This window comes from Heterodontus francisci, chromosome 36 (assembly GCF_036365525.1).
Source record: "Heterodontus francisci isolate sHetFra1 chromosome 36, sHetFra1.hap1, whole genome shotgun sequence".
NCBI classification, from domain to species: Eukaryota; Metazoa; Chordata; class Chondrichthyes; order Heterodontiformes; family Heterodontidae; genus Heterodontus; species Heterodontus francisci.
In genome coordinates this window covers 21,747,495-21,771,552 of record NC_090406.1, presented here as the reverse complement: position 1 = coordinate 21,771,552, position 24,058 = coordinate 21,747,495, and the positions used below count along the sequence as shown (strand labels likewise).

At 42.3% G+C, this 24,058-nt stretch overlaps 1 protein-coding gene across 4 annotated transcripts in view; it reads left to right on the top strand.

Annotated features, from left to right (window-relative positions):
- ap3d1 (adaptor related protein complex 3 subunit delta 1) overlaps positions 1-24,058 on the top strand; it is a 124,757-nt gene that overhangs the window by 61,523 nt on the left and 39,176 nt on the right. For 2 of the 4 annotated variants that reach the window (XM_068016310.1, XM_068016313.1), the window contains 10 exons: positions 370-518; positions 705-935; positions 1,649-1,880; positions 3,874-4,019; positions 9,851-9,995; positions 13,302-13,373; positions 14,495-14,570; positions 19,190-19,237; positions 19,964-20,160; positions 21,827-21,900. In XM_068016310.1, the coding sequence (XP_067872411.1) occupies positions 370-518; positions 705-935; positions 1,649-1,880; positions 3,874-4,019; positions 9,851-9,995; positions 13,302-13,373; positions 14,495-14,570; positions 19,190-19,237; positions 19,964-20,160; positions 21,827-21,900 (1,370 nt within the window). The remainder of the gene's footprint in view (positions 1-369; positions 519-704; positions 936-1,648; positions 1,881-3,873; positions 4,020-9,850; positions 9,996-13,301; positions 13,374-14,494; positions 14,571-19,189; positions 19,238-19,963; positions 20,161-21,826; positions 21,901-24,058) is intronic. The other 2 variants (XM_068016312.1, XM_068016311.1) reach the window with 2 other exon arrangements.

Below are 24,058 nucleotides of genomic sequence, written 5' to 3'. Positions count from 1 at the left end.
TTTGTGCTTTCTGGTTTCTCAGTTATTAATAATCTTGAATTTTCTAAATTGATTTTAATGCTTTTACTAGTAATAGACCAAGCGCACCTTTCTTTTTCGTAACCAGTTATTTCTATAATCTGCAGATTTATAAATTTTTAATAGTTTGGAGTGGGCAAGCAGATTTCACGAGCATAAGAGTAAGAAGCAAAAAAATCAGACTTTGGGTTTAATCAGTTCTGGATTAGAAATAAAAATGGAATCTAGTTTTCATTTAAGATGATCCTATTTTGGTATGACATGTTCACCACTGGGTGCATATTGTGATGTAAACAGTGAAATACTCAGTTTGATTTGTTTGCACTTAAGTTTTTCTTCAAATATTGGTAGGTTTCAAAGAAGAACTTGATGGAAATAGTTAAGAAATTAATGATTCACGTAGATAAAGCAGAGGGCACAACGTATAGAGATGAACTCCTCACAAAAATCATTGACATTTGCAGCCAGTCCAACTATCAGTACATCACCAATTTTGAATGGTGAGTTCTCAGCCACTGTAAAATGTTTTTTTTTACATTGCTTATCCCTATCTCTCCAAGCTTAAAAGTTTTGCTTTTATTTAAACTGCCCAAAGGTTTGGCAAATGGTGGTTAAGTTATTGTTGAGCCATGTTTATCTTCAGAATAAGTCTCTGATCAGATATGCTTCATATTTTTAAAATACAGGTATATTAGCATCCTGGTAGAACTGACTCGATTGGAAGGAACACGACATGGCCACCTAATTGCATCACAAATGCTTGATGTAGCTATCCGTGTGAAGGCTATCCGGGGGTTCGCAGTGTCGCAGATGGCAATGTTGTTAGATAATGGCCATCTGCTTGCTGGCAATATGCAAAGAAATGGTATCTGTGAAGTACTATATGCTGCTGCATGGATCTGTGGCGAATTCTCAGAGTATGTACTGCCTAAAATACCATTTTTTTAAAAAAAAATTTAAGGCTGCTTTGTAGTGGTTCCATTTACTTCTGTGCTCAAGATGAAGGATTTTTGTACTGGCAAATGGAACACTTCGCATTTCAGGCTCTTGATATCCATATTGTGCATCCCCAGGTCATGTCTGCAAACTAGATGCAAAGTTTCATTATGCTGTGCAATCACAACGTTCTTCCTTAAAAGAGCCTACCGCCCCCTCTCGTCCACTGCACCAGTCTGATATTTTACTATTTCCCACAATAGCCATCTTGGGCCTGTCAAATGCTATTGCTGAATTTGGGCCAGTTTTGTCTTGTAATCCCATGGTGTATAGGAACTGCACAGACTCATTCCATTAAATGTTGTGCAAGGTTTTAGAACTGCATTCTGGTCAATTTTGTTAAGAGACATTGATTGAAAAATCGCCTCGACCAGAACTATTTCGCAGCAACAGGAGTAGACAGTTCAGTCCCTTGAGCCTGTTCTATCATTCAATCTGATCTTGGCTGATCAGTACCCCTCAACATTTATCTACTTTTGTCCCATGTTCCTTGATGCCTTTACCTAACAAAAATCTTTGGATCTCAGTCACAGAGCATTCCCTTTACCACTACTGTCTCTTACCTTTACCAACTAATTAGCAACCGGTTTCAGAAATTTAGTGTACAAACAGTTCTAACTTGTGTGTTTTACAGATATCTTCAAGAGCCTAATCAAACATTGGAAGCTATGCTTAAGTCCAAAGTCACAACACTGCCAGGACATATCCAGGCAGTTTACGTACAGAATGCTGGAAAGCTGTATGCATCAGTTTTGCAACAAAATGAGCAAGCTGGCGACAAGGAAGCTGCTCAGGAAATAACACAAATGTTGATTGACAAGCTACCCCAATTTGTTCAGAATGCAGACCTTGAAGTGCAGGAGCGGGTATGTGAGAAGCCTTTACTTTCAGCACAAACAATGTAATAGTTTCACTGTGCCCATCATTTGAGTATTTTATTTATAGATACAGCACTGAAACAGGCCCTTTGGCCCACTGAGTCTGTGCTGACCATCAACTGCCCATTTATACTAACCCTACATTAATCCCATATTCTTTACCACATCCCCACCTTCCCTCAATTCTCCTACGACCTACCTACACTAGGGGCAATTGACAATGGCCAATTTACCTCTCAACCTGCAAGTCTTTGGCTGTGGGAGGAAACCGGAGCAGCCGACGGAAACCCACGCGGTCACAGGGAGAACTTGCAAACTCCGCACAGGCCAAACCTGTTCCTAGAACCAAACCCGGGTCGCTGGAGCTGTGAGGCTGTGGTGCTAACCACTGTGCCACATGTATTCTTCCTTTACTCTTATAAATTTGCTTTGAAAGTTACATATACTTAGCTTTGGATGGTACCCAAAAGCAAAATGTTAATCCATTGAATAAATGTACATTTTTTTTTTCTTACTTTTACCCATCTCTTTTGAAAACATTGATCTGTTGTTGGATTGTGGGAACCAGTCATCATCTGATATATTGCTTGAACAGATATTATTTGTGCATGATTCTTAACCATGTTTAAGACTATTCAGTCACTAGTGATATCATTGCCAAGCATTGCTTTCTTCCTCTGACACCACACATACCTCCAGCAAAGGCTGCTTAGTTGGAACTCTGGATGAAATTTTTTCTGTTGATTAATAGAGGCACTGTGGTGATGTGTAGCATCCCTATCGTTCCCTTGGCTGACTGGGCACTGAACCTCATACTTTCTGACTGCTAGTTGTAGTAGATTTGGTTTAAAGTCATTAGTTCTCTCTATTTGTGCACTCATCTTTAACGTAACCGTGGTAGGGTAGACAGTCCTGCGGAGAATGACAGGGACAGTTGCCTTTTTGAAGAAACTTTCATTCTTCCTTCTGTTTGGTTATGTATTTGATCTTGCAAAAATCTTGTTACTTTTCTTCTAGCGTTCTAATAAAATCTGTTTGCATGGTTAAAATTTATTTTTGTTTCTGTGAAGCGCTTGGAACGGTTTATTACGTTAAAGGCACAATATAAATATGTTGTACTTAAACAAGAATGCATGACTGCAGCTTTAGCTTTGAGAACTAAATGGTTAAGTTCTTCAAAACAGCCATCAATTTTTCTGTTAGAGTGGCATGCATATCATTGAAGCTGTTGTATAATTGTATTTGGAGAATTTAGGAAATTTGGGATATATGTCATCTCCTGCACAAAATCTCATTCTCTTTCCCTCTGCCAATTATTTCTGTCCTAGTCAAGGTTAACTGGATTCCAGCACCACATTGGATGACTAGAGATTCGTATTTATTTGTTTGAATCCATCTTGGGTCTTGCCCCACCACTATGTCTGACTGTACTCAATGAATCAATGCAACGTGTGTCCTAATAATATAGTAACCATTGCCCATATATGGATCTTTATGCTTAAAGACAACGCATAACGTGAGAAAATTAGGAAAGTAACTGCCTGTTCCTGACAGTAATGCAATAGTTTTAGTAATGCGTGCTGCTAAATCAATAGATTTTAATATGTAGTTCCTCCTAATTGCAGGGACGTCATTTTTGCTCCTGCTAGGAATTTGGGCAGGCTTGTGAAACTGGTTATGGTGGCTCATGCCTTTGACCAGAAAACTTAGTGGTTTTGAGCTATGTTCATGTTAGACACACCTACTTCTTTTTGTCTGGCTGTGCTTCATGAGCAGTAGTCTCTGCTCTGGTACCTTCATTGTTCTCTGTTCCCAGACAACACCAAATATATTTGCTTGTGAATTCCCCACAGCTGGTGGTTCAAATCTTTACTCTTTTACATATGCAAGTAATTTGATCTAAATAGGAATCACATGACATCAGTGTCCTACAGATATTCATCTGTAAGTCTCATATGCTTGACTTTTTTTTATCTTTCAGGCTTCCTGTATTCTTCAGCTGATAAAATACATACAAAAGCTTCAAGCTAAGGATGTCCCTGTAGCAGAAGAAGTGATGGCTTTGTTTGCTGGAGAACTTAATCCTGTTGCTCATAAAGCACAGAAGAAAGTCCCATTGCCAGATGGGTGAGACCTCTATTTTCAGCATTTCAACAGTATCAGTGCCAATTTAAAGAACTAAGCTTTTTATACTTGTGCTGATCTTTTCTGTGATCTAAACAAATGGCTGTTGTTCCGACCAGGTGAGAAGGGTGTCTAGGGGTCTTTTACTGTCTTCACCTGGTCTTATTGTAACAGGGTTTAATTTTAAACGCACCGTGTTTTGAGCTCCCCCTTTGAGTTCTGTTCACAGCTTTCCAGTTATAAGGCAAAGAAATTAGCACACCATGTTTTCTTTAAGTTTAAAAAAGAAAAGTGAAATTTATTAAACCTTAACCTTAAACGCTAATAAGGTTGACGCCTACGGATATACGCCACACCCACGCTAGCATGCACACACGATACATGTACGTAAATAAGGACAGGAAAGAACAGAAGAAAAATAAAATGGAGAGGTTTGAGGCAGTCTCTAAAAGGGGTTTCTTGTTACTTTTTCCGTGTTTCTAGCTTGCCATAGTGTCCTTGATTGCAGACAGCTCTTACTTTTTGTTGCGGCCCAGTACTCTTAAACCTTGTTCACAGTAGGAGACTTTTCTGTTTTGGGGTTCATATGTCTTTCGTGGTTTCCGAAGCTGGTGAGAGCGAGATGAGAGCAGACAGAAGAGAGGGGTTCTCAGTCCAGGAGCGGGCCGGGGGTGGTCGGGGGAGCGGAGAAGGCCTGGGGGGGAGCGGAGCGGCCCGCGATTGGGCGAGCGAACGGGCTGGTGACGGAGGGAAGCGGAGCGGCCGGAGACAGCAGTGGGGGGAGGGAGGAGGAGTGTGTTTTTCTGCGCATGCGCCATAATCTTGCAACGGCAAAAGACGCACCGGCCGGTCCCCGCACCCGGCGACACCAAGGTTTTCAGCCACTCGCTCCCCGCGGCTCTCTACGTCCTCTCGCTTCTGGCCCCCTCCACCCAGCCATTCCCTCCAGCTGCAGATCCCCCATCCAGCCGCTTTCTCCCTACTTCTCAACTGTACTTCAGGCATTGCAGCTGTCTGGTCCCTGCCTTTTGCATCCCCCTCTTCAGGAACTTCTGGATTTAACTCCCTCCCACTGCACCCCCTCCCTCTCCACCTCCCTCTCTCTCCACCTCCCCCAATGCGTGGCTCTCTATTCCATTACTGTATTGTCCATGTGAAGAAGGCAAAGTCACAAGAGTCTGAGCTCAGTCTATTTTTTTTTTAGTTTTAGAGATACAGCACTGAAACAGGCCCTTCGGCCCACCGTGTCTGTGCCAACCATTAACCACCCATTTTATACTAATCCTACACTAATCCCATATTCCTACCACGTCCCCACCTGTCCCTATATTTCCCTACCACCTACCTATACTAGGGGCAATTTATAATGGCCAATTAACCTATCAACCTGCAAGTCTTTGGCATGTGGGAGGAAACCGGAGCACCCGGAGGTAACCCACGCAGACACAGGGAGAACTTGCAAACTCCACACAGGCAGTACCCAGAATTGAACCCGGGTCGCTGGAGCTGTGAGGCTGCGGTGCTAACCACTGCGCCACTGTTCCCCAAATGCATCCCAATGTGCACTCCCACTTTATCCATAATTGCAAGGTTCCTTTCCACATCGTGATCAGCTCCGCAGCATGATCCAGTTGCCTTCGTTGCTTGGATGCTGACCTTGCGTCTCAAGGATTGTTTTCTCAACGGCATGTTTTACATGAAAAGAAATAAGGAAAGAACATCAGTGTCAAAGCTTCCCCCCCTCCAATGAAATTACTGTTGAGCATGCTTTATGTTCTGCAGTAAAGGTATGTACTGACAACACTGCCAATGAATCACTTAGTACCCACCTCAGCTGTAGGAGTCAGGATGGTTCAATGCTGCTCTCAGGGAAAACATGAATGATGTGAGGGTGCTGGAAAAAGAAGCACATTTCTTTTTAGACTATGAACATAAAGCAGGCCGTTTAGCCCAGCTGTTCCCTGCTAGTGGTTATGCTACTCCTGCGCCTTCCCATCCGTTCCCATTTAATCCTGCCCATTACGATCAGCATTACCTTCCATTTCTTTTGCTCTTATCTACCTTTGCCTTAAAGCAACATTGAGATGGAGAACGGTGTGGCTGCACTCCCACCTTGCCAGTTGTGTACACAGCAAGAGCATTCACATTTGTGCTACCACTGGACACGGCATGCTTGTTTCTTTTTGTGCTCAGTCTCTTCTTGCTGAATGTACCCAAATTCATTGGACGCCCTCTCTACTTGACAGGCAGCAGCTGGCAATTGCGGAGTCTCACAAGGCTCTGCATGGTTGTTTCAAGGGCAGATGGGGAAACAGGTGGCTGTGTGTCCATGTGCAGGAGCAGGTGGCTGTGTGTCCATGTGCACTGCTCTGATGGGTGCAGGAACAGAGCAACTTACAACAGGAACTGGAGCACATGTACTGCCTGCGCACAGCCCCAGACAATGGAAAGGGTTTTAGTGCAGTGCAGTGGACTGGAGCACAGTGGCGCAGTGGTTAGCACTGCAGCGTCACAGCTCCAGTGACCCGCGTTCAATTCTGGGTACTGCCTGTGTGGAGTTTGCAAGTTCTCTGTGTCTACGTGGGTTTCCTCCGGGTGCTCCGGTTTCCTCCCACAAGCCAAAAGACTTGCAGGTTGGGAGGTAAATTGGCCATTATAAATTGCCCCTTGTATAGGTAGGTGGTAGGGAAATATAGGGACAGGTGGGGATGTGGTAGGAATATGGGATTAGTGTAGGATTAGTATAAATGGATGGTTGATGGTCGGCGCAGACTCGGTGGGCTGAAGGGCCTGTTTCAGTGCTGTATCTCTAAAACTAAAATTAAAACTAAAAACTAAAACATGTACTGCCTGCACACAGCCCCAGACAATGGAAAGGATTTTTAGTGCAGTGCAGTGGACTGGAGCACATGCAGTGCCCCAGAAAATGGAAATGTTTTCAGAGCAACTTACCTTGGAGCAATCTCCTCTTTCTGTTAAAAATGAAGCAGACTGAAATCTTCAAAACGACTAAATAATTCCGAGAAAATGCTCAACAAAACCTCTCCTCCTTCCACTTTCAGAAACTCGCGCCGAAGCTTGACGCATGTGTGACTAACCGAAGGTTGACGCATGCGTGAATACCCATTGGCGTTGCAAAAAGCGCATGCGCAGAGGCCGACCAGGCGCATTGCCCGAAGATGCACATGTCACACGATGACGTCATTGGCGCATGCGCTAACCAGTCCTGGCAAGCTGGAACGCAGCGCATGCGCAGAGAGCAGGAGACCGTCTGCGCGTGTGCGCACTGCGGTGCAGCCTGATGACGTTAGTGGCGGCCAGCATTGTCAGGAATCACGTTGTTGAAATAGTTGAGTTGTAACCTTTCATTGTTGAATGTTGTAGCTCCCCTACAGACTCAAAGGTCAAAGGCCAGTGAAATACTGAACTCAAGTAGCAAATTCCTAGGTTCAGTTGAGTCTCCACCGTGTTAACTGTTTTCATCGAGGAGCATTCCTGCACTAGGAAAGGAGATCGGCCCAAATTCCTGCCTTTGTTAACATGTTGAAGGTGGACATTTGGGCGAAAGTGACAACAGACTATTAGCTTTGATGTCCCAATAGTTGAGTAGTAGCTTACACCCTATCTAGGCTCATAAATGAAAAATTGTCTCTTGGGTGAAAGTACTGGAGATGGTCAGTGTCCACAGAACTGTAACCCAGCATCTTGAGTGAAGAAAAAATGTAGTTGAGTGGAATGGGACAAGTCTATACACAACAGCAACTATGTTTGAACCTCTTAATTTATTATGGCAGTCCTGTGAACCACAGAACTTAATTACCTTTCCCCTATGCTCACTGATATAGATGTTTTCTTCTATACAAACACATTTTCCCCTCGATTTTAAAAACTGCTATTGTCACCTCCTTCCTTAAAAGGACCAGCCTTGTGCACACCCCCGCACCCCTTGTCCTTCCAACAACACACTAACCTCAATTTTCCTTGGTTTGACTTTTGACCACTTAACGCTCCTTTTTGGGGTTTAGCCAAACAGGACTGACAATTAAACCAGTTTATCTGTCCATTCCAGAGCAAAGTACATAATGCTTTATGCATTCATTCAGTTTGCCCAGCACATTCATGTGTAAATACCACGTTCTTATACCTAGTGATCAATGATCCACCAGTTGTCCGGCCTGTTAATACAAGTACTTTCCATGCCTAACCTGTTAACTTCCAGGGTATACCAATTTCCTCTTGCTCCAACATGCTTTCCTTGGTCTGTACAAAGAAAAGGATGATGAGCCTTTAGGATTAATCCCTGGACTACTAAATCTGACAATATTTAAAACATAGCACTTAAATTGAAAAAGTTGTTCTGGGCCAAATAGATGAAAATCCCAAACAGGACAGATGGTAACCAATGTGTGATAATTCAGAAGAAATCTAGATCGGCTAAGTTGGTAGGGAGGACGACATGAGCGTAAACTCGTGAGACTCTGGGAAGAGTAGGATGATGAAAGCTTTGTTGAGATCTTCAGGGTTTATGTGGGTATGGATTGAGCAAAGTTTGTCTTTTGACACTGCATTCTAGGACTAGGGTACACAGTTTAAAGTTAAGAATATCAAAATAGGAAATTTAGGCAACACTTTTTTGGATGATGAGATTATGAACAGTTGGCTGGCAAGGGTGTTTTTTAAAACTAATGGGATGAATTTGTATTAGGCAAGCTAACAGTGGATCAGTTACAGAGTCACAGTAAGAATGCTGATTTGGAGATAGCCAATATGCAGTCAGTGGTTGGTGTTTTTGAGATGCAAGGAGGAAAATGAATATCTGAAAGGCACATACTGAGGCATTCTTACCCTTTCTCAAATTGAGATCCATGCTTCTTGGAGTATCAGGAATTGAGCTGGGAGAGAAGTTGTGGAAGAGCCTGTAAAAGTAGAATTAATTCTTGGGCCAGTTTTTTGTCAAGTTTAATTATGTAGTCATCAGGTCCAGGGCCCCACTTAGTCTGACAAGAATCTATGGCTCAGAGAGACTACTCAGTTGACATTAGTGCAGCCAAATAATCTCTCTCCTCCCACCCCACCAACCTTCCTCCTTTTCATGCTCCAGAATCACTAGGCAAAGTTGACACTGGTTACGGCAAATGCCTTGTGAACATCCCTGGATTCTGACTTGGAGAATTTAGAATAAAGCTAGTTAAATTCACAGTTAATTTAGGATGACAAAATCAACTGTTCCTTGAATTCACTGCGGGAATGTTGCCACTATTTTATTTCCTGAAGATGTAACCAGAAGATGTCTTTGTTTACTTTCATTTTCCCAGTATAGAACTTCTATGAATTGAATAAGACATTTGGTTTCTTCCCACACGAACAATCAAATGTGAGTCTGTTTCCTATTGTGCCTCCCACAGGGCATGTAGGATCTCAAATCTGATGAGCCTTGTGAGCAGGTTTAAGTTGAGAAATCCTCTCCCCTCAGAAGCGAAAGCCTCCTTCCTTACTGGAGATGATATGAGCACCTTGATCAATTCTTGACAAAACTAGGTCCTAAGGATGTATTTGTACTTCAGGAAAACTACTAAGGAATGCCACATCATACAGAGAAACTGCAGAATGCCTGGAGGATGGTAGTGCTCTAGCTCCTTTAGAACTTGGCATGTCATTGTGGTAGCATATACATGAATTGCACTGGTCTTCAAAGATGGAGTAAGCCTCCAAGATGACCATTGTGTATGGCCTTGCCTATCTGTCAAAGATGACACATGAAGGCAAAATATGGATTTTATACATGTGTACAGGCACTAGATGAGAAGTTTTAATTGACCTTTCTCCCTCTCCAGGCTAGATCTTGATGCCTGGATCAATGATGCACCTTCAGAAAGCTCTTCAGAAGATGAAAACCCTAAGAAAATGATCTTCCACGAGGAAGAACAAAGAAATGTCAGACATAGACAACCGGAATTGGATGAAGATGAGCTTGCTAGGGTAACTGCTGTCTTCATATTCTTCTAAAAAGAAAACAGAAACCCTTGACCACTGTTGTGTTTAACTATGCCCTATCCCAATCTTTCCACCTTTGCAAATCTTGGAATGCATCATTGCTAGTCCATTCAGTATCCTTCACTTTCATCAATCTGGACTCTGCCGTATCCACAATATTGAGACTTCCATGGTCAAAGACCATAGAACCAGAGAAAACTTAAGGCACAGAAAGAGGCCATTCAGCCCATCATGTCTGCGCCAGCTGAAAAAAAAATAGTGGCCCATTCTAATCCCACCTTCCAGCACCTGGACACTGATGCCATTCTTGCATTGCCAATTGACAGTGGTAATCCTTGACCTTTTCACAGCACTTGATTCAAATTGATCAATTGATCCTTTCCACCATATCTGCATTGTGGCCTACTTTATATGGCACCTATCTCTTTTTTTTGTCTACATGCTGCTCTTGGCAGTATCATTTGGAGCCATGGGGCAACTTCTGCATGTTAACTGACAATCAGATTTATTTCTCTGCTATCACTGACTCCTCAACCATCGATGTATGTTGAACACTCTAGCAATTATCGACAGGAACTTAAATTTATATAGTGCCTTTAATGTAATAAAATGTCCCATGGTGCTTTACAGGACAATTATAAAGCAAAGTATGAGACTGAGCCACAAAAGGAGATATTTGGTCAGATGACCAAAATCTTGGTCAAAGAGTTACGTTTTAAGGAGTTTCTTAAAGGAGGAAAATGAGGTGGAAAGGTAAAGGAGGGTATTCCGGAGTTGGGAGCCTAGGCATGGCCACCACTGGTAGAGCGATTTAAAATCAGGGATGTGCAAGAGGCCAGAATTAGAGGAGCGCAGATATCTTGGAGGGTTGTGGAGCTGGAAGAGATTACAGAAAAAGAGGGGCGAGGCCATGAAGGGATTTGAAAACAAGGGTGAAAATTTTAAAATCAAGATGTTGCTTGACTGGGAGCCAGTGTAGTTCAGCGACCACACAGGTGATGGGGGAGCGGAGCTTGGTGCGAGTTAAGACATGGAGAGCAGAGCTTTGGATTGTTTGGAGAGTAGAATGTGGAAGACCAGCCAAGAGTGCATTGGAATAGTCAAGTCTACAGGTAACTAAGGCAGGAATGAGGGTTTCAGCAGCAAATGAGCTCAGACAGGGACGAAGTTGGGCGATGTTATGGATGTGGAAATAGGCAGTCTTAGTGATGGCACGAATATGGGGTCCCTACCTTGTTTCGGGGTCAAATGTGACACCAAGATTGTGAACAGGTCGGTTTAACCTCAAACTGTTGCCAGGAATAGGAATGTAGTCAGTAGCTAGAGAAGAGAGTTCGGGGACTGAAAGCATTAGTTTCAGTCTTCCCAATATTTAATTGGAGGAAATTTCTGCTCATTGAGTATTGCTAAAATAAGCAAAGGTTTCTTAAAACTCTGCTTTTACAAGACCAAAGCCATCTAAACTCCACACATTACCACCTGATTTCATTTTTTTCCCCAAATTTCTTCAGACCCATCCCCATGACAATATTGGTGTCTTGTTTGACCTTGAACTGAGGTCCAATCTTTAAATTTTTGCTGCCAAGACTGCCTATTTCTACTTCTGCAATGTGCCTACCTCTACCTCAGCATGTATCACCTCCAGTCTCAGTTATTTTCATGCTTTCCTAGTCAGCCTCCTGAGTATTGCCCTTGCTCAAATTGCAGCTTGAACAAAATTCCTGCACTAAGTCAATTACCTTCTGCTCATCAAACTTCAATGGCTCCCTCCCTGTCTTTGTCAATTTCTAAATCCTTGTCCCTCCATATCTCAACAACCTCATTCAGCCCTATGAATTCCTACAAACATTCTATTGTTCCAACGTTGACCTCTTATTCAGTCATTTGTTTTGATCAGTACAGGACACTTTTCGGTGCAGCACATTAAGCCAATTAGACCCCTACAATTTGGAATGCTGTAACCAGACATCTTCACCTCACTAGTCCTCTCCCCCTCTATCAAAATCTACCTCTTTGAGCACCAGCCCAATCCTCTGCCACCTATTCTTGGTCCTGATTGAGTTCACCCAGCTGCTCCATATTAAGTGTGAATTATTTATTGGAAATCCACTTGGACCAAAAAGTTACCTGAAATGACATGTCTCAATGTTATGCACTTAACCCAAGATGTGTATTTTCCTCTTAGTTGCTGTTTTTAGATCCAGTGCTGGCATATGTCGAATCTGTATATTTTTTTTAAAAAGCATATCCGTTCTACCGGTACTGTAATCCAAACTGCCCAAAGTTGGGGAGTATATCTCTTTACTTTTGTACCTTATTGAGTTATTTACTCGTGACTATTAATAATTTCAAATTCGATTTCTAAAGAAAAATGCTGTATACATTGTCTGTCTTTGTCCCTGTGTGATCTGCTAAAACTTTCATTTTAGTGTTTCAGCTCCAGGCTTGACTTCTTCAGAGCTGCTCTTGGCAGCCTCCTGAACTCCACCTAAACTCCAACTCATCCAAATCTACATTACGTGCAGTCTATTCCACGCTACTACAAAATGACCTATCATCCCAGTCCTCATTGACCTTGATTTGGTTTTTCCATTCCTCTGCATTGACTTTAAAATCCTCATTCCCATTTACAAATACCACCATAGCATTGCCCAGTCTAGCATCCAAGTTCACACCCAAGTCTAGCTTATTATGCATCACCCCCTCCTTTGGTGCGCAGCTGGTTGTGTGTCTTTAACCATCACAGCATACCATCTGGAAGCGTTCTCGTAAACCCTTCAGCCCAGCTGCATCTTTTTATTCTCTCATGGGATGTGGCTGTCGCTGGCTAAGCCAGCATTTATTGCCCTCGAAGGTGGTGGTGAGCTGCCATAAGTTTCTTCAAAAGCTCATTCTTCAAACAAGTCATCCTAATCAATCTTAACTGTTCTAACACTGCTTGATGTTTGTTCCCCTCCCCTTTTGTGTAGTATCTTGATGTGTTTCTCTTTACCTTTGGTTGATTGAGAGGTGTGTGTATGTATGTATGTATATATAATATAGATATATTCTATAATCTATTTTCTGTGTGTGTGTGTGCGCTCTCTGTCACATGAATGTCTTTTTTATAATGACCTTGTGGGTTATCAGTACCTCCCAAACCACCAACCCCACCCCACCCCCATTTTCTTCCAGACTGCTTTGCTGTGATCAATCACTTCCATGGGGAGTTTTAAGTCCAGAGCCTTTAAGCCGAAATGAAACTTCAAACAAAATGTAATTTGTGATTTATAAAATTTGTTTGCTTCCTAGCGGCGAGAAGTAAGAAAACAAGAACAGGCAAACAATCCATTTTACATCAAGAGTTCTCCATCTCCTCAGAAGGTAACTTGACTACACGTAATTTTATGCCTGCTTCTTGTATTTTCTCACGTCATATCATGAAAGATCTTCCACTCCTCCTTAGGGTGGCAGGTGGGTGGTTATGTGGCAGACTAAACGCACTGTATGTGGCTTCAGTGTTTATCTTGGCTGACAGGCAAAAAAAGATGAGAGCTTGTAGATAAAACAAGAGCTCTTCCCTAATGGTTTGATGGGATGAGACAGAGCCAAGTGTTAGCCTAAGCCATACAGAGTGGGAGGCTCAAAGATACATTCCTTAGCTCATCTCATCGACAGCAGCATTTGGGGTGTCATAGTTTGTATTGGTGTCCTTGAGCTGAAAAAGGGTAGAAATCAGCCAGTATTTCCGTCCTAATTTCTGTAACTGACTGGATAGAATGTGCACAAATATGGATGTTGGCTATGAACAGGATTGGACATGCATCTTTGATAATGGCTGAGATCCACAGCTGCTGGCAGTTGCTCCCTGGCCTTGGACATGAATAAAAACTTGGACAAGTTGTTGAAGGGTTGCTAGTGTCTGTGGGGCATTCCTCAACAAAGGTCAAGGCATATAGGAGGAAAGGGGGGAAATTGGCATGGAGAGCAGCTAAAATAGTAAATGTAAACATTTGCTTTAGTCCTGTAGTATAATGTTTGAAAGAATGATTTTTTAAAAAGAAATTGGATGGGCACTTGAGCGGCAATAACTTGCAGGCTACAGGGATAGAGTAGGGTAATAGGACTGACTCGAATTGTTCTACAGAGAGCTGGCATGGACTTGATGGGTCGAATGCCTGCCTCCTATGCCGTAATGGCTCTGACTAAATGTTTTCGGTAGTAAGCTTATGAAGTGATGCTTGTTTTTCAGCTATTGGAAATAAGTTCAACATCACAACAGACAAAGATGTCAATTGTGATTTAATTAGTATATTTTGTTCTTGGAACAGTTGTACAGTAGTAATTGTACATGGGCTAAACTGAGAAATGTGTTTCATTTGATAGTCATGTGAAGCTTTTCCATTTATGCTAATGTTTTAAAAGGCAGCAACTCATATTAAACCATAAATATGAGAAGATATTGATTTAATTTGCTGAACAGCTGCTATTTTGTTTGATTCTAGAATTACCAAGACGCTAGTGGTGTGGACCACATACCTGTGGTGCAGATCGATCTTACAGTACCATTGAGAGTACCAGGTAATTGATGCAACTATTAGTTATCTAGCTTCCATCTATTGCAAGTAAGAAGTATTTGCTGTACGTTACACTGGTGATCGGTTTTTATACCCCAAGTCTGTCAGCTAAACAGTGTCAAATTGGTAGAGCCCTTGTGAAGCTGCTTTCCCTCAAGTCCAAGATTCCACAATAGATGATCATTGAGCTGACATTGCTAGTGTGATTTGCTTACTAAATTTATTTACCAGGGAAGAACACTGTTTTTACTCTGCCACAAGTACCATTCTGCACCTGTCATGCATGAGTAACAACAGAGTCATTGAGTTATACAGCACAGAAACAGGCCCTTCGGCCCAACGCGTCTGTGCCGACCAAGCACCCATCCAATCTAATCCCATTTTCCCGCACTTGGCCCTTAGCCTTGTATGCTATGTCGTTTCAGGTGCTCACCTAAATACTAAAATATTGTGAGGGTTCCTGCCTCTACCACCCCTTCAGGCAGTGTGTTCCAGGTTCCAGCCCCCCTCTGGGTGAAAAATTTTTTCCTCAACTCCCCTCTAAACCTCCTGCTCCTTGCCTTAAATCTATGCCCTTTGGTTATTGACCCCTTCGCTAAGGGAAAAAGTTTCTACCTATCCACCCTATCTATGCCCCTCATAATTTTGTGCACCTCAATCAGGTCCCCCCTCAGCCTTCTCCGCTCCAAGGAAAACAACCCCAGCCTATCCAGTCTCTCCTCATAGCTGAAATGCTGCAGCCCAGGCAACATCCTGGTGAATCTCCTCTGCACCCTCTCCAGTGCAATCACATCCTTCCTATAATGTGGTGACCAGAACAGCCTAACTAGTGTTTTATACAGCTCCAGCATAATCGCCCTGCTCTTATATTCTATGCCTCAGCTAATAAAGGTAAGGATCCCATATGCATTCCTAACCACCTTATCTACCTGTGCTGCTGCCTTCAATGATCTAAGGACAAGTACACCAAGGTCCCTCTGACCCTCTGTACTCCCTAGGGTCATGCCATCCATTTTATATTCCCTTGCCTTTAGTCCTCCCACAGCGCATCACCTCACACGTAAGCTTTAAATTCCATCTGCCACTGCTCTGCCCATCTCACCAGCCCAACTATATCGCCCTGTAATCTAAGGCTATCCTGCTCACTGTCCACGACACGACCAATTTTTGTGTCATCTGCGAACTTACTGATCATACCTCCTATATTCACGTCTAAATCATTAATGTACACTACAAACAGTAAGGGTCCCAGCACCGATCCCTGATGTACACCACTGGTCACAGGCCTCCACTCGCAAAAGCAGCCCTCAACCATCACCCTCTGCCTCCTTCCCTAAGCCAGTTTTGGATCCAATTTGCCAATTACCCTGGATCCCATGGGCTCTTACCTTCTTAATCAATCTCCCATGCAGGACCTTATCAAAAGCCATACTGAAGTCCGTGTAGACCACATCAACTGCCCTACCCTCATCTACGCATCTAGTCACTTCCTCGAAAAATTCAATCAAATTTGTTAGACACGCGCCCCCCCCCCCCCCCCGACAAAGCCATGCTGACTATCCCTAATCAATCCCTGCCTTTCCAAGTGGAGATTAGTCATATCTTTTTCCAGTAGTTTCCCTACCACTGACATTAGACTCACTGGCCTATAATTACCCGGTTAATCCCTACTACCCTTCTTGAATAATGGTACCACATTCACTGTCCTCCAGTCCTCTGGTACCTCTCCTGTGGCCAGAGAGAATTTGAAAATTTGTGTCAGAGCCCCTGCTATCTCCTCCCTTGCCTCACATAGCAGCTTGGGATGCATCTCATCTGGGCCTGGGGATTTATCCACCTTTAAGCCCGTTTAAACAGCTAAAAGTTCCTCCTTTTCAGTGCTGATTTGTTCGAGTATATCACAATCCCCCTACCTGATCTCTACACCTACATTGTCCTTCTCCATAGTGAACACAGATGAAAACTAATCATTCAAAACCTCACCTATGTCCTCCGGCTCTGCATGCAGATTGCCACTTTGCTCCCTAATGGGCCCCACTCTTTCCCTGGTTATCCTCTTGCCCTTAACATACTTATAAAACGTCTTGGGATTTTCCTTTATCTTGTCTGCCAGTGATTTTTCATGCCCCCTTTTCGCTCTCCTAATTACTGTTTTAAGTACCCCCCTGCACTTTCAATACTCCTCTAGGGCCTCTGCTGTTTTCAGTGCTCTGAATCTGCCATAAGCCTCTTTTTTTTTTTTTCCTTCTTCAATCCTTTATATCCCTTGACATCCAGGGTCCCTGGACTTTTTGGTGCTGCTCTTTACCTTTACGGGAACATGTTGAACATACGGGACCTGAACACACACACTTTCCTTGCTGAATGACTCCCACTGGTCTGATGTAGACCTTCCTACAAGAAGCTGCCCCCAGTCTGTTTTATCATACTGAAATCTGCCTTCCCCTAATTCAGTACTTTTATTTCCCATTCCCTCTATTTCCTTTTCCATAACTGCCTTAAATCTTAGAGTTATGGTCACTATCCCCGAAATGCTCTCCCATTGCCACTTCTACCACTTGTCCGGCTTCATTCCCTCGGATTAGGTCCAGAACGCCCCTCCTCTTGTAGGATTCTCTACGTGATGGCTCAAAAAGCTCTCCTGAATGCACTTTAAGAATTCCACCCCCTTTAAGCCTTTTGCACTAATATTACCACCTCTAATATGGGGGAATTTGAAATTCCCTAGTATTATTATCCTATTTTTGCACCTCTGAGACTTGGCTCTGAGACATAGCTGCTCCTGTATCTCTCCTTGACTCTTTGGAAGCCTGCAGTACACTCCCAGCCAAGTGATTGCCCCCTTTTTGTTTATAAGTTCTACCCATATGGCCTCATTAGAGGAACCTTCTAAGATATCATCCCTCCTTGCTGCAGTGATTGACTCCTTGATCAGTGCAATTCCACCTCTTTTACACCCTCCCCTATCATGTCTGAAGATTCTATACCCTGTAATATTGAGCTGCCAGTCCTGCCCTTCCCTCAACCATGTCTCAGTGATAGCAATAATATCATATTCCCATGTGTTAATCAACATTGCCAATTCATCTGTCTTACTGGTAAGACTCCTTGCATTAAAATAGATACAATCCAGCCTTGCATTATTAGCTTGAGCCTTAACAGGTCTATATTTACTCTGCCCTCCAGACTGACTTCGTTTCTCTTCTATATTTGATTGAATATCACCCCCTACTGTACCTCCACTCTGTATCTCATCCCCCTGCCAAATTAGTTTAAACTCCGCCCCCAACAGCACTAGCAAAGCTCCCAGCAAGGATGTTGGTCCCGCTCTGGTTCAGGTGCTACCTGTCTAATTTGTACAGATTCCACCTTTGCCAGAAACCGGCCTAGTGATCCAGGAAACTAAAGCCTTCTCTCCTGTACCATCTCTTCAGCCACACATTCATCAGCTCTAACCACCTATTCCTATACTCACTAGCCTGTGGCACCAGGAGAAACCCAGAGATACAACCTTTTTTGAGGTCCTACTCTTCAATCTGCTACCTAGCTCCGTAAATTCTTTTTGCAGGACCCCTCTTTCTACCTTTGTCATTGGTACCAGTGTGGACCTCGACCTTGGGCTGTGCACCCTCTCCTTCCAGAATACTCTGTAGCCGCTCGGTGATATCCATGACCCTTGTACCAGGGAGGCAACATACCATCCTGGAATCACGTCTGCGACCACAAAAATGCCTGTCTTTTCCTCTAACCATAGAATCCCCTACCACTATTGCATTCTTGTCCCTTTTTTCTCCATCCCAGCGCAGCTGAGTCACTCATGATGTTCCGGTTATGACTTTCTGTGCACTCTCCAGAGGAACCCTCTTTCCCATCGGTACTCAGAACTGAATATCGATTAGAAAGTGGGATGTCCTCTGGGAACTCCTGAACTACCTGCCCTGACTTCTTTGTCTGTCTGGCAGCCACCCAGGCCCCGCCCCGCACCTCCCCCCCCCCCCCCACCCCTGGACTATGCTCGCCTCAGCACTGGGTTGACTACCTCCTGCAACGTGCCATCCACGTAGTCCTCCACCTCGCGGATGTGCCACAGTAACTCCAGCCGCTGCTCGAGCACCAAAATCTGAAGCTCAAGCTTCTGCATCCGGAGACACTTTCTGCAGATATGTTCACCAAGATCACATGGCACATCCACAACTTCCCACATTGCACAGGAGGCACTTTCCGCTTGGCCGAGCTACCCTGCCATTCCTTAACTTTACAATGCAATTTTACAGTGTAAAAACTTACCAGCTATTTACAATCAGCTTTTATCCCCTGGAGCTTTTGAGGCTGAGAAAGAAAGAAAAGAAGGAGACCAAAGAGCACCTTCTACTGCCCCCAGCCAGCGAAAATACCCACACTCAACCCACAGCCTCACTCTGTGCAAGCAGCACTAGTACAGCTAGTAATTAATAATTTATAGGTAGCTATCCTGGAGCTTTAATTTAAAAGGTACCTTTTTTTTTTTTACTCCAATCTATCTCAGCTATCCACATGCAATAAAAGCTGCCGCTCACCGACCAATCAGCCCATCGAATTTCAGTGATGTCACTATTAGTTTTTTTTTTCACTTAATCCAAACAGAGCGTGCGCAAAAACAGTCCGAGAGCCTGCCACTGCCCCGGATGTCAGGTAGGTGAGGGGCCTCGAACCCCGCTCTTTCTTTTATAACTCTTTGGCCCTGTTCCTTCCCGGTCCACTGCTGCCCGCCGCTGCTCCAGGCGTCAGGTAAGTGAAGGGCCTTGAGTCCCGCTCTTTGTTTTATAGCTCTTCTCCAGCCCTGTTCCTTCCAGGTCCGCCACTGCCCTGGACGTCAGGTAAGTGAAGAGCCTCGAGCCCTGCTCTTTCTTATATAGCTGTTTTCCGGCCCTGTTCCTTCCAGGTCTGTCGCTGCCCTGGACATCAGGTAAGTCAGAAGATGCTGCCACCAAGTAAGAGAAATGTGTGCAAGATCGCAAAGATTCTTGGAGCTGGGGGTATAGCAGAAAGAGAGGGTGATAGATCTGCAGCACTTGTTGACCAGAATATTATGTGTTATATTATCCAATCGTCTGTATACTATTTAATCAGAATTTCAGAGAAAATGGTTAGCTGCTCTCAAAAGCTTGAAAATGGGTGCATTAGAGCTGACAATTTTCTGATTTGTGTAATTGTGGGCTAACTTCTCAATTTCAATTTTCTTCAGTCTTGATTACAACTGATTTTTCTTTTTTGATGAATAAATGAGTGTGAAATGGCTCACAAATTGTGATGTGCAAGAGGATTTATGCAGTTGCCCTTTTTGCTGTGTGTCTCTGCACAATTATAGTCATGTGTACCATGTTCAGGTGCAGTGATTTGTTGTATTGATGTGCATAGGAATGCCTTTGTCAGATCAGTATCTTAAACTGGAAGAAGAACGCAGGCAACAGCAGAAACAGGATAGACAGAAAAAGAAGAAAAAACAAAAGAGAGACAAGAAAGGCAAACGGCGTCATGATTCACTTCACACTGAAAGTGATGAAGACATTGCTCCAGTTCATCATGTCGACATTATCACAGAAGAAATGCCAGAGGTTAGTAGTTAAAAGATTGACTTTATCATTCTGTGCTGCTAAAAGCAGATGAATTTAAGTAATTGACAATCCATTTAACAAATGATGGAAGAATTTGAGGTATGAGCACTGTGTAGACCCTTAAAACTCCTAAAAAGCAATTTGCCAGTCATCAAACAAAATGTTCACAAAATTCACAAATCACATCTATGGATGTATCCAATGATGCTGCTGACATGATCTAATTAAATTGACAGGGCACATAGGGCAATTATTTGCAACCCAAGATCATCATTAATTGCAGTATTACATAACTGGGGATAGAAGAGAGTTATGTTAGTGCAGTCTTGAAGAGGTTTTGCACTGTTTGATCTTTGGATGAGATATTAAATCAAGGTAGCCACTGTGCAAGCTGATGTTTAAAATCGCATGCACTTTTCAAAGAAGAGCAAGGAGTTTAGGTGTATCAGCTAACCTTGATCCAGTATCACCAAAGAAATAAATTAGCTGGTCATCTACTGCCATTCTATTTGAGGAAATCTTGATGTGTAAGTCATTGAATATCAGCTTTTGTGTGAAGTACTTTGACATATTTTTCAGAAAATGATAGAGCCATATATACAGGTGGATCTTTTTCTTTTCCTTTTCTCTCTCACATGCTCTTGATCTGGATCACCCATTACTTTTTGCTTTTTTGCCTTCTTGCTGTGTTGAGCACTGTCACAGGCATGCTCTTCGTCATGTGCGCGCTTGCTCGTGCACATGCTTTCTCTGTTTGCTGTCTTACAATTAGTGACATATGCATGCGTTCTTTTTCTCAAGTTCTGTAATTTTGTTCTCCTGTATTTATGCTGTTGAGCTCATGCCTTCAATGTGAATTTTAATAATGTTTGAGGAAGCGTTTTTTTACAATTTCAAATTCTTTCCAAATACCAAATATTTAGCAATTTTGATTATTTTCTAAGTCAGCATGTATATTGTGTGAATTCTATAGACTGGAATGCTGTAGAAGTACTGGATAAATACAGTAGGTCCATGCTGATGCGCACAGATGCGTTGCCAAAGTCAATATATTATTCATAACTTTCATTATGTTAAAGTACTCAAAAGTATTCCCATAAATTAGATTGTTTGTAAATCTTTAGAATGAGTTTATTACCTTAATTCTTGCAGATCCCTTTTCAGGTTTCATTGAAGCGGATTTTTTTCATAGTAGTTGCCAAATTAAAGAACATAACTTCCAAGCTTGTGCCTCTGTCTCTTTTTAAAATTATTTCTCTGGTACCATCTTCATCAACATAACATTTGCAAAATTTCCTCCATAGAACCCCATCTCCCTTCATTTCAACTGTTACTTCTATCTCATGGCTGCCTCCATATCACATATGTAAATTAATTTGTGTTAATGTTTTAACATATTTGGCTGGATCACAAGTGCTACACTGATACTTCATATGGAAGTGAAATGAATAGTATGGGGGCAGGGGAAGAAATCAGTGGCAAATGATCACAGGGACGAGTTATGTTTGGTACTTTTTTTTTTAAAAACACTTTTATTGATGCATTCACTACGATGCTTTTTTTCATCTCTAGCAGAAGGCAACTCTTAATGTCACCATTTTTTAAAAAAGCCTTTCACACTGAACTTGAACCACTACACAATTCAATATTTTTGGGTTTTGTTTAGAATGCCTTGCCTAGTGATGATGATGATAAAGATCCAAATGATCCATACAAAGCACTGGATATTGATTTGGATAAGTAAGTATACATTTGTTGTTTGGTATTGTCACAAAGCCCAGTAACGATGAACATTTATTCTGTTTGCAGCTGACAGTTACAGAAGTTGCTTAAAACAAATTATTCGTGGTCTGCTACATGTTCAGGTAATTAATAAACCAGTGTTGGCCGTGGGTCCGTTGGTCAGCACTCTTGGCCGCTGAGTCAGAAAGTTCTCTGTTCAAGTCCCACTACAGGACTTGAGCACAAAAATCAAGGCTGACATTTCAGTGCAGTGTTGAGGGACTGCTGCAGTGTCAGAGGCGCCATCTTTCGGATGCGATGTTAAACTGAGGCTCCATGTGCTCTCAGTTGGATATAAAAGATCCCATCGCACTATTTTGAAGAATAGCAGGTGTCCTGGCCAATATTTATTCCCTCAATCAGCATCACAAAGACAGATTATCTGGTTTTTATTACATTGACATTTGTGGGGGCTTGCTGTGTGCAAATTGGCTGCTGTTCATCTGTTAATTGTGTATCAATTCTTTAATTATATGCAAGTGGTGAGAGTTAATTGGGGTCTTTCATGAGCACTTATAAGCAGACACTTACTGAGACTGATGGAGGTTTTTGAGTGAGGAGCTACATGTTTGTAATCCTTTTACTGTGTGCACCAAATGTGCAGTTGAGTAGAGATAAGCTCCAGCATCATTCTTCCACAACAGGCTTTCTTATATTTAACAGTTATGTTTCCCACGTTACTGCGCTTCTAAAGTACTTCATTGACCATAAAGCGCTTTGGGATGTCCTGTGTTCATGTAAGGCTCCATATAAATGCACATCTTTTACAAGTATGATCACAAGTGGATCATTCTCAGGTACTGGGGTTCACTATCGTTCAGTTTGCCTGAATAAGTACATTTTGTATGTTAACTATGTTTACTCAATTTTTGTGCATTGTAATTAATCACTATGCCGGTATTTTTTTCTCAGAAAATTTGAGTCTTTTCCCCTATGTATTCATATTTGCAAACAGAAATTATTGGAATTTATACTTCTAGTATATCAAATTGTGATACTTTAGAAAAAGCTATGATTTTATACCTCTTCCTCTCCCATTTTTTGGATGTCTTTTGCCCCTCTTTAGATCTAGTTCTCTCTTTCTCTTCCTTTCCTTGCCATTTTATCACTTCTAACAGAATTTTGACTGGCCAAGTTTGCGTTCTCGAGCTGCCTGTCTGGTATTGCAGAGCTGACTCTCTCTCTTTTCGTTCCCACCTCCTTTATCCCTCGATTTGTTCGACCCTTGCTCCATATCTCCCTCAGCAGCCCAGCCATGATCAAATGTTTGCCACGTGGGAAATTGCAAAGCACACGAACAGTATTAAGTGGATTTCCTATATTGAAGGGTTGTATTGAGACTGTACCAGTTAAAACAGGTTGACAAAAGTAATTTTAAATTAATATTACATATGTAAACTCCATATAATTCGAACTAAACATGAATGTTTGTTTTAAAGATGTGTGGATGCATTTTAAAATATATTTGTGAATGCATTGGTGAACCTTTGAACAAGAGTTTGCTTTACATGTATGCACATACAGGATTTGACAGATACTAATGTTCCACTGTACCTGCTCACCTGCCCGATCTTAACCTAACATCACAATTGTAGCAATATTACGCCTCTGGACATGCAACCTTTCTTCAACAAAACTATTGATTCCATATGTAACTACAGTAATTGCAAAATGAATGCCAACACAACCATTTTTAAAATCCGTGCTTAGTAAGTTTTATATTTGCTCCAAAATGCATATCACTGATCTGTAGTTGTTTAATGAGTGCTGTGACACTTTCTCTTTTTCTCTCCCTCCACACTTAATATGCCACTCCATTTTTCTTCCTGTCATTCTTTCTGTCTGTCTTTTTACTGCTCGCACAACCATCATCTTTGTGTCCCAACAAAAGTCTAAATCCTATGAAAAAAGGAAGGTATGTAAAGTGTAATGCTTTGTGTTTTTAAAATTTGTGATCTTTTATCAATTTGACTTGGAGGTGGATTTGATTGTTTTTGAAGATTTAACCCTTTGATAACTGCCCAGTAATCTACTTTTTTTAACATACAGTAAAAATGGCTTTGTTCATTAAAGCTACATGTTGGCAAATGTAATAAAATTTCATGCTATTTGGTAT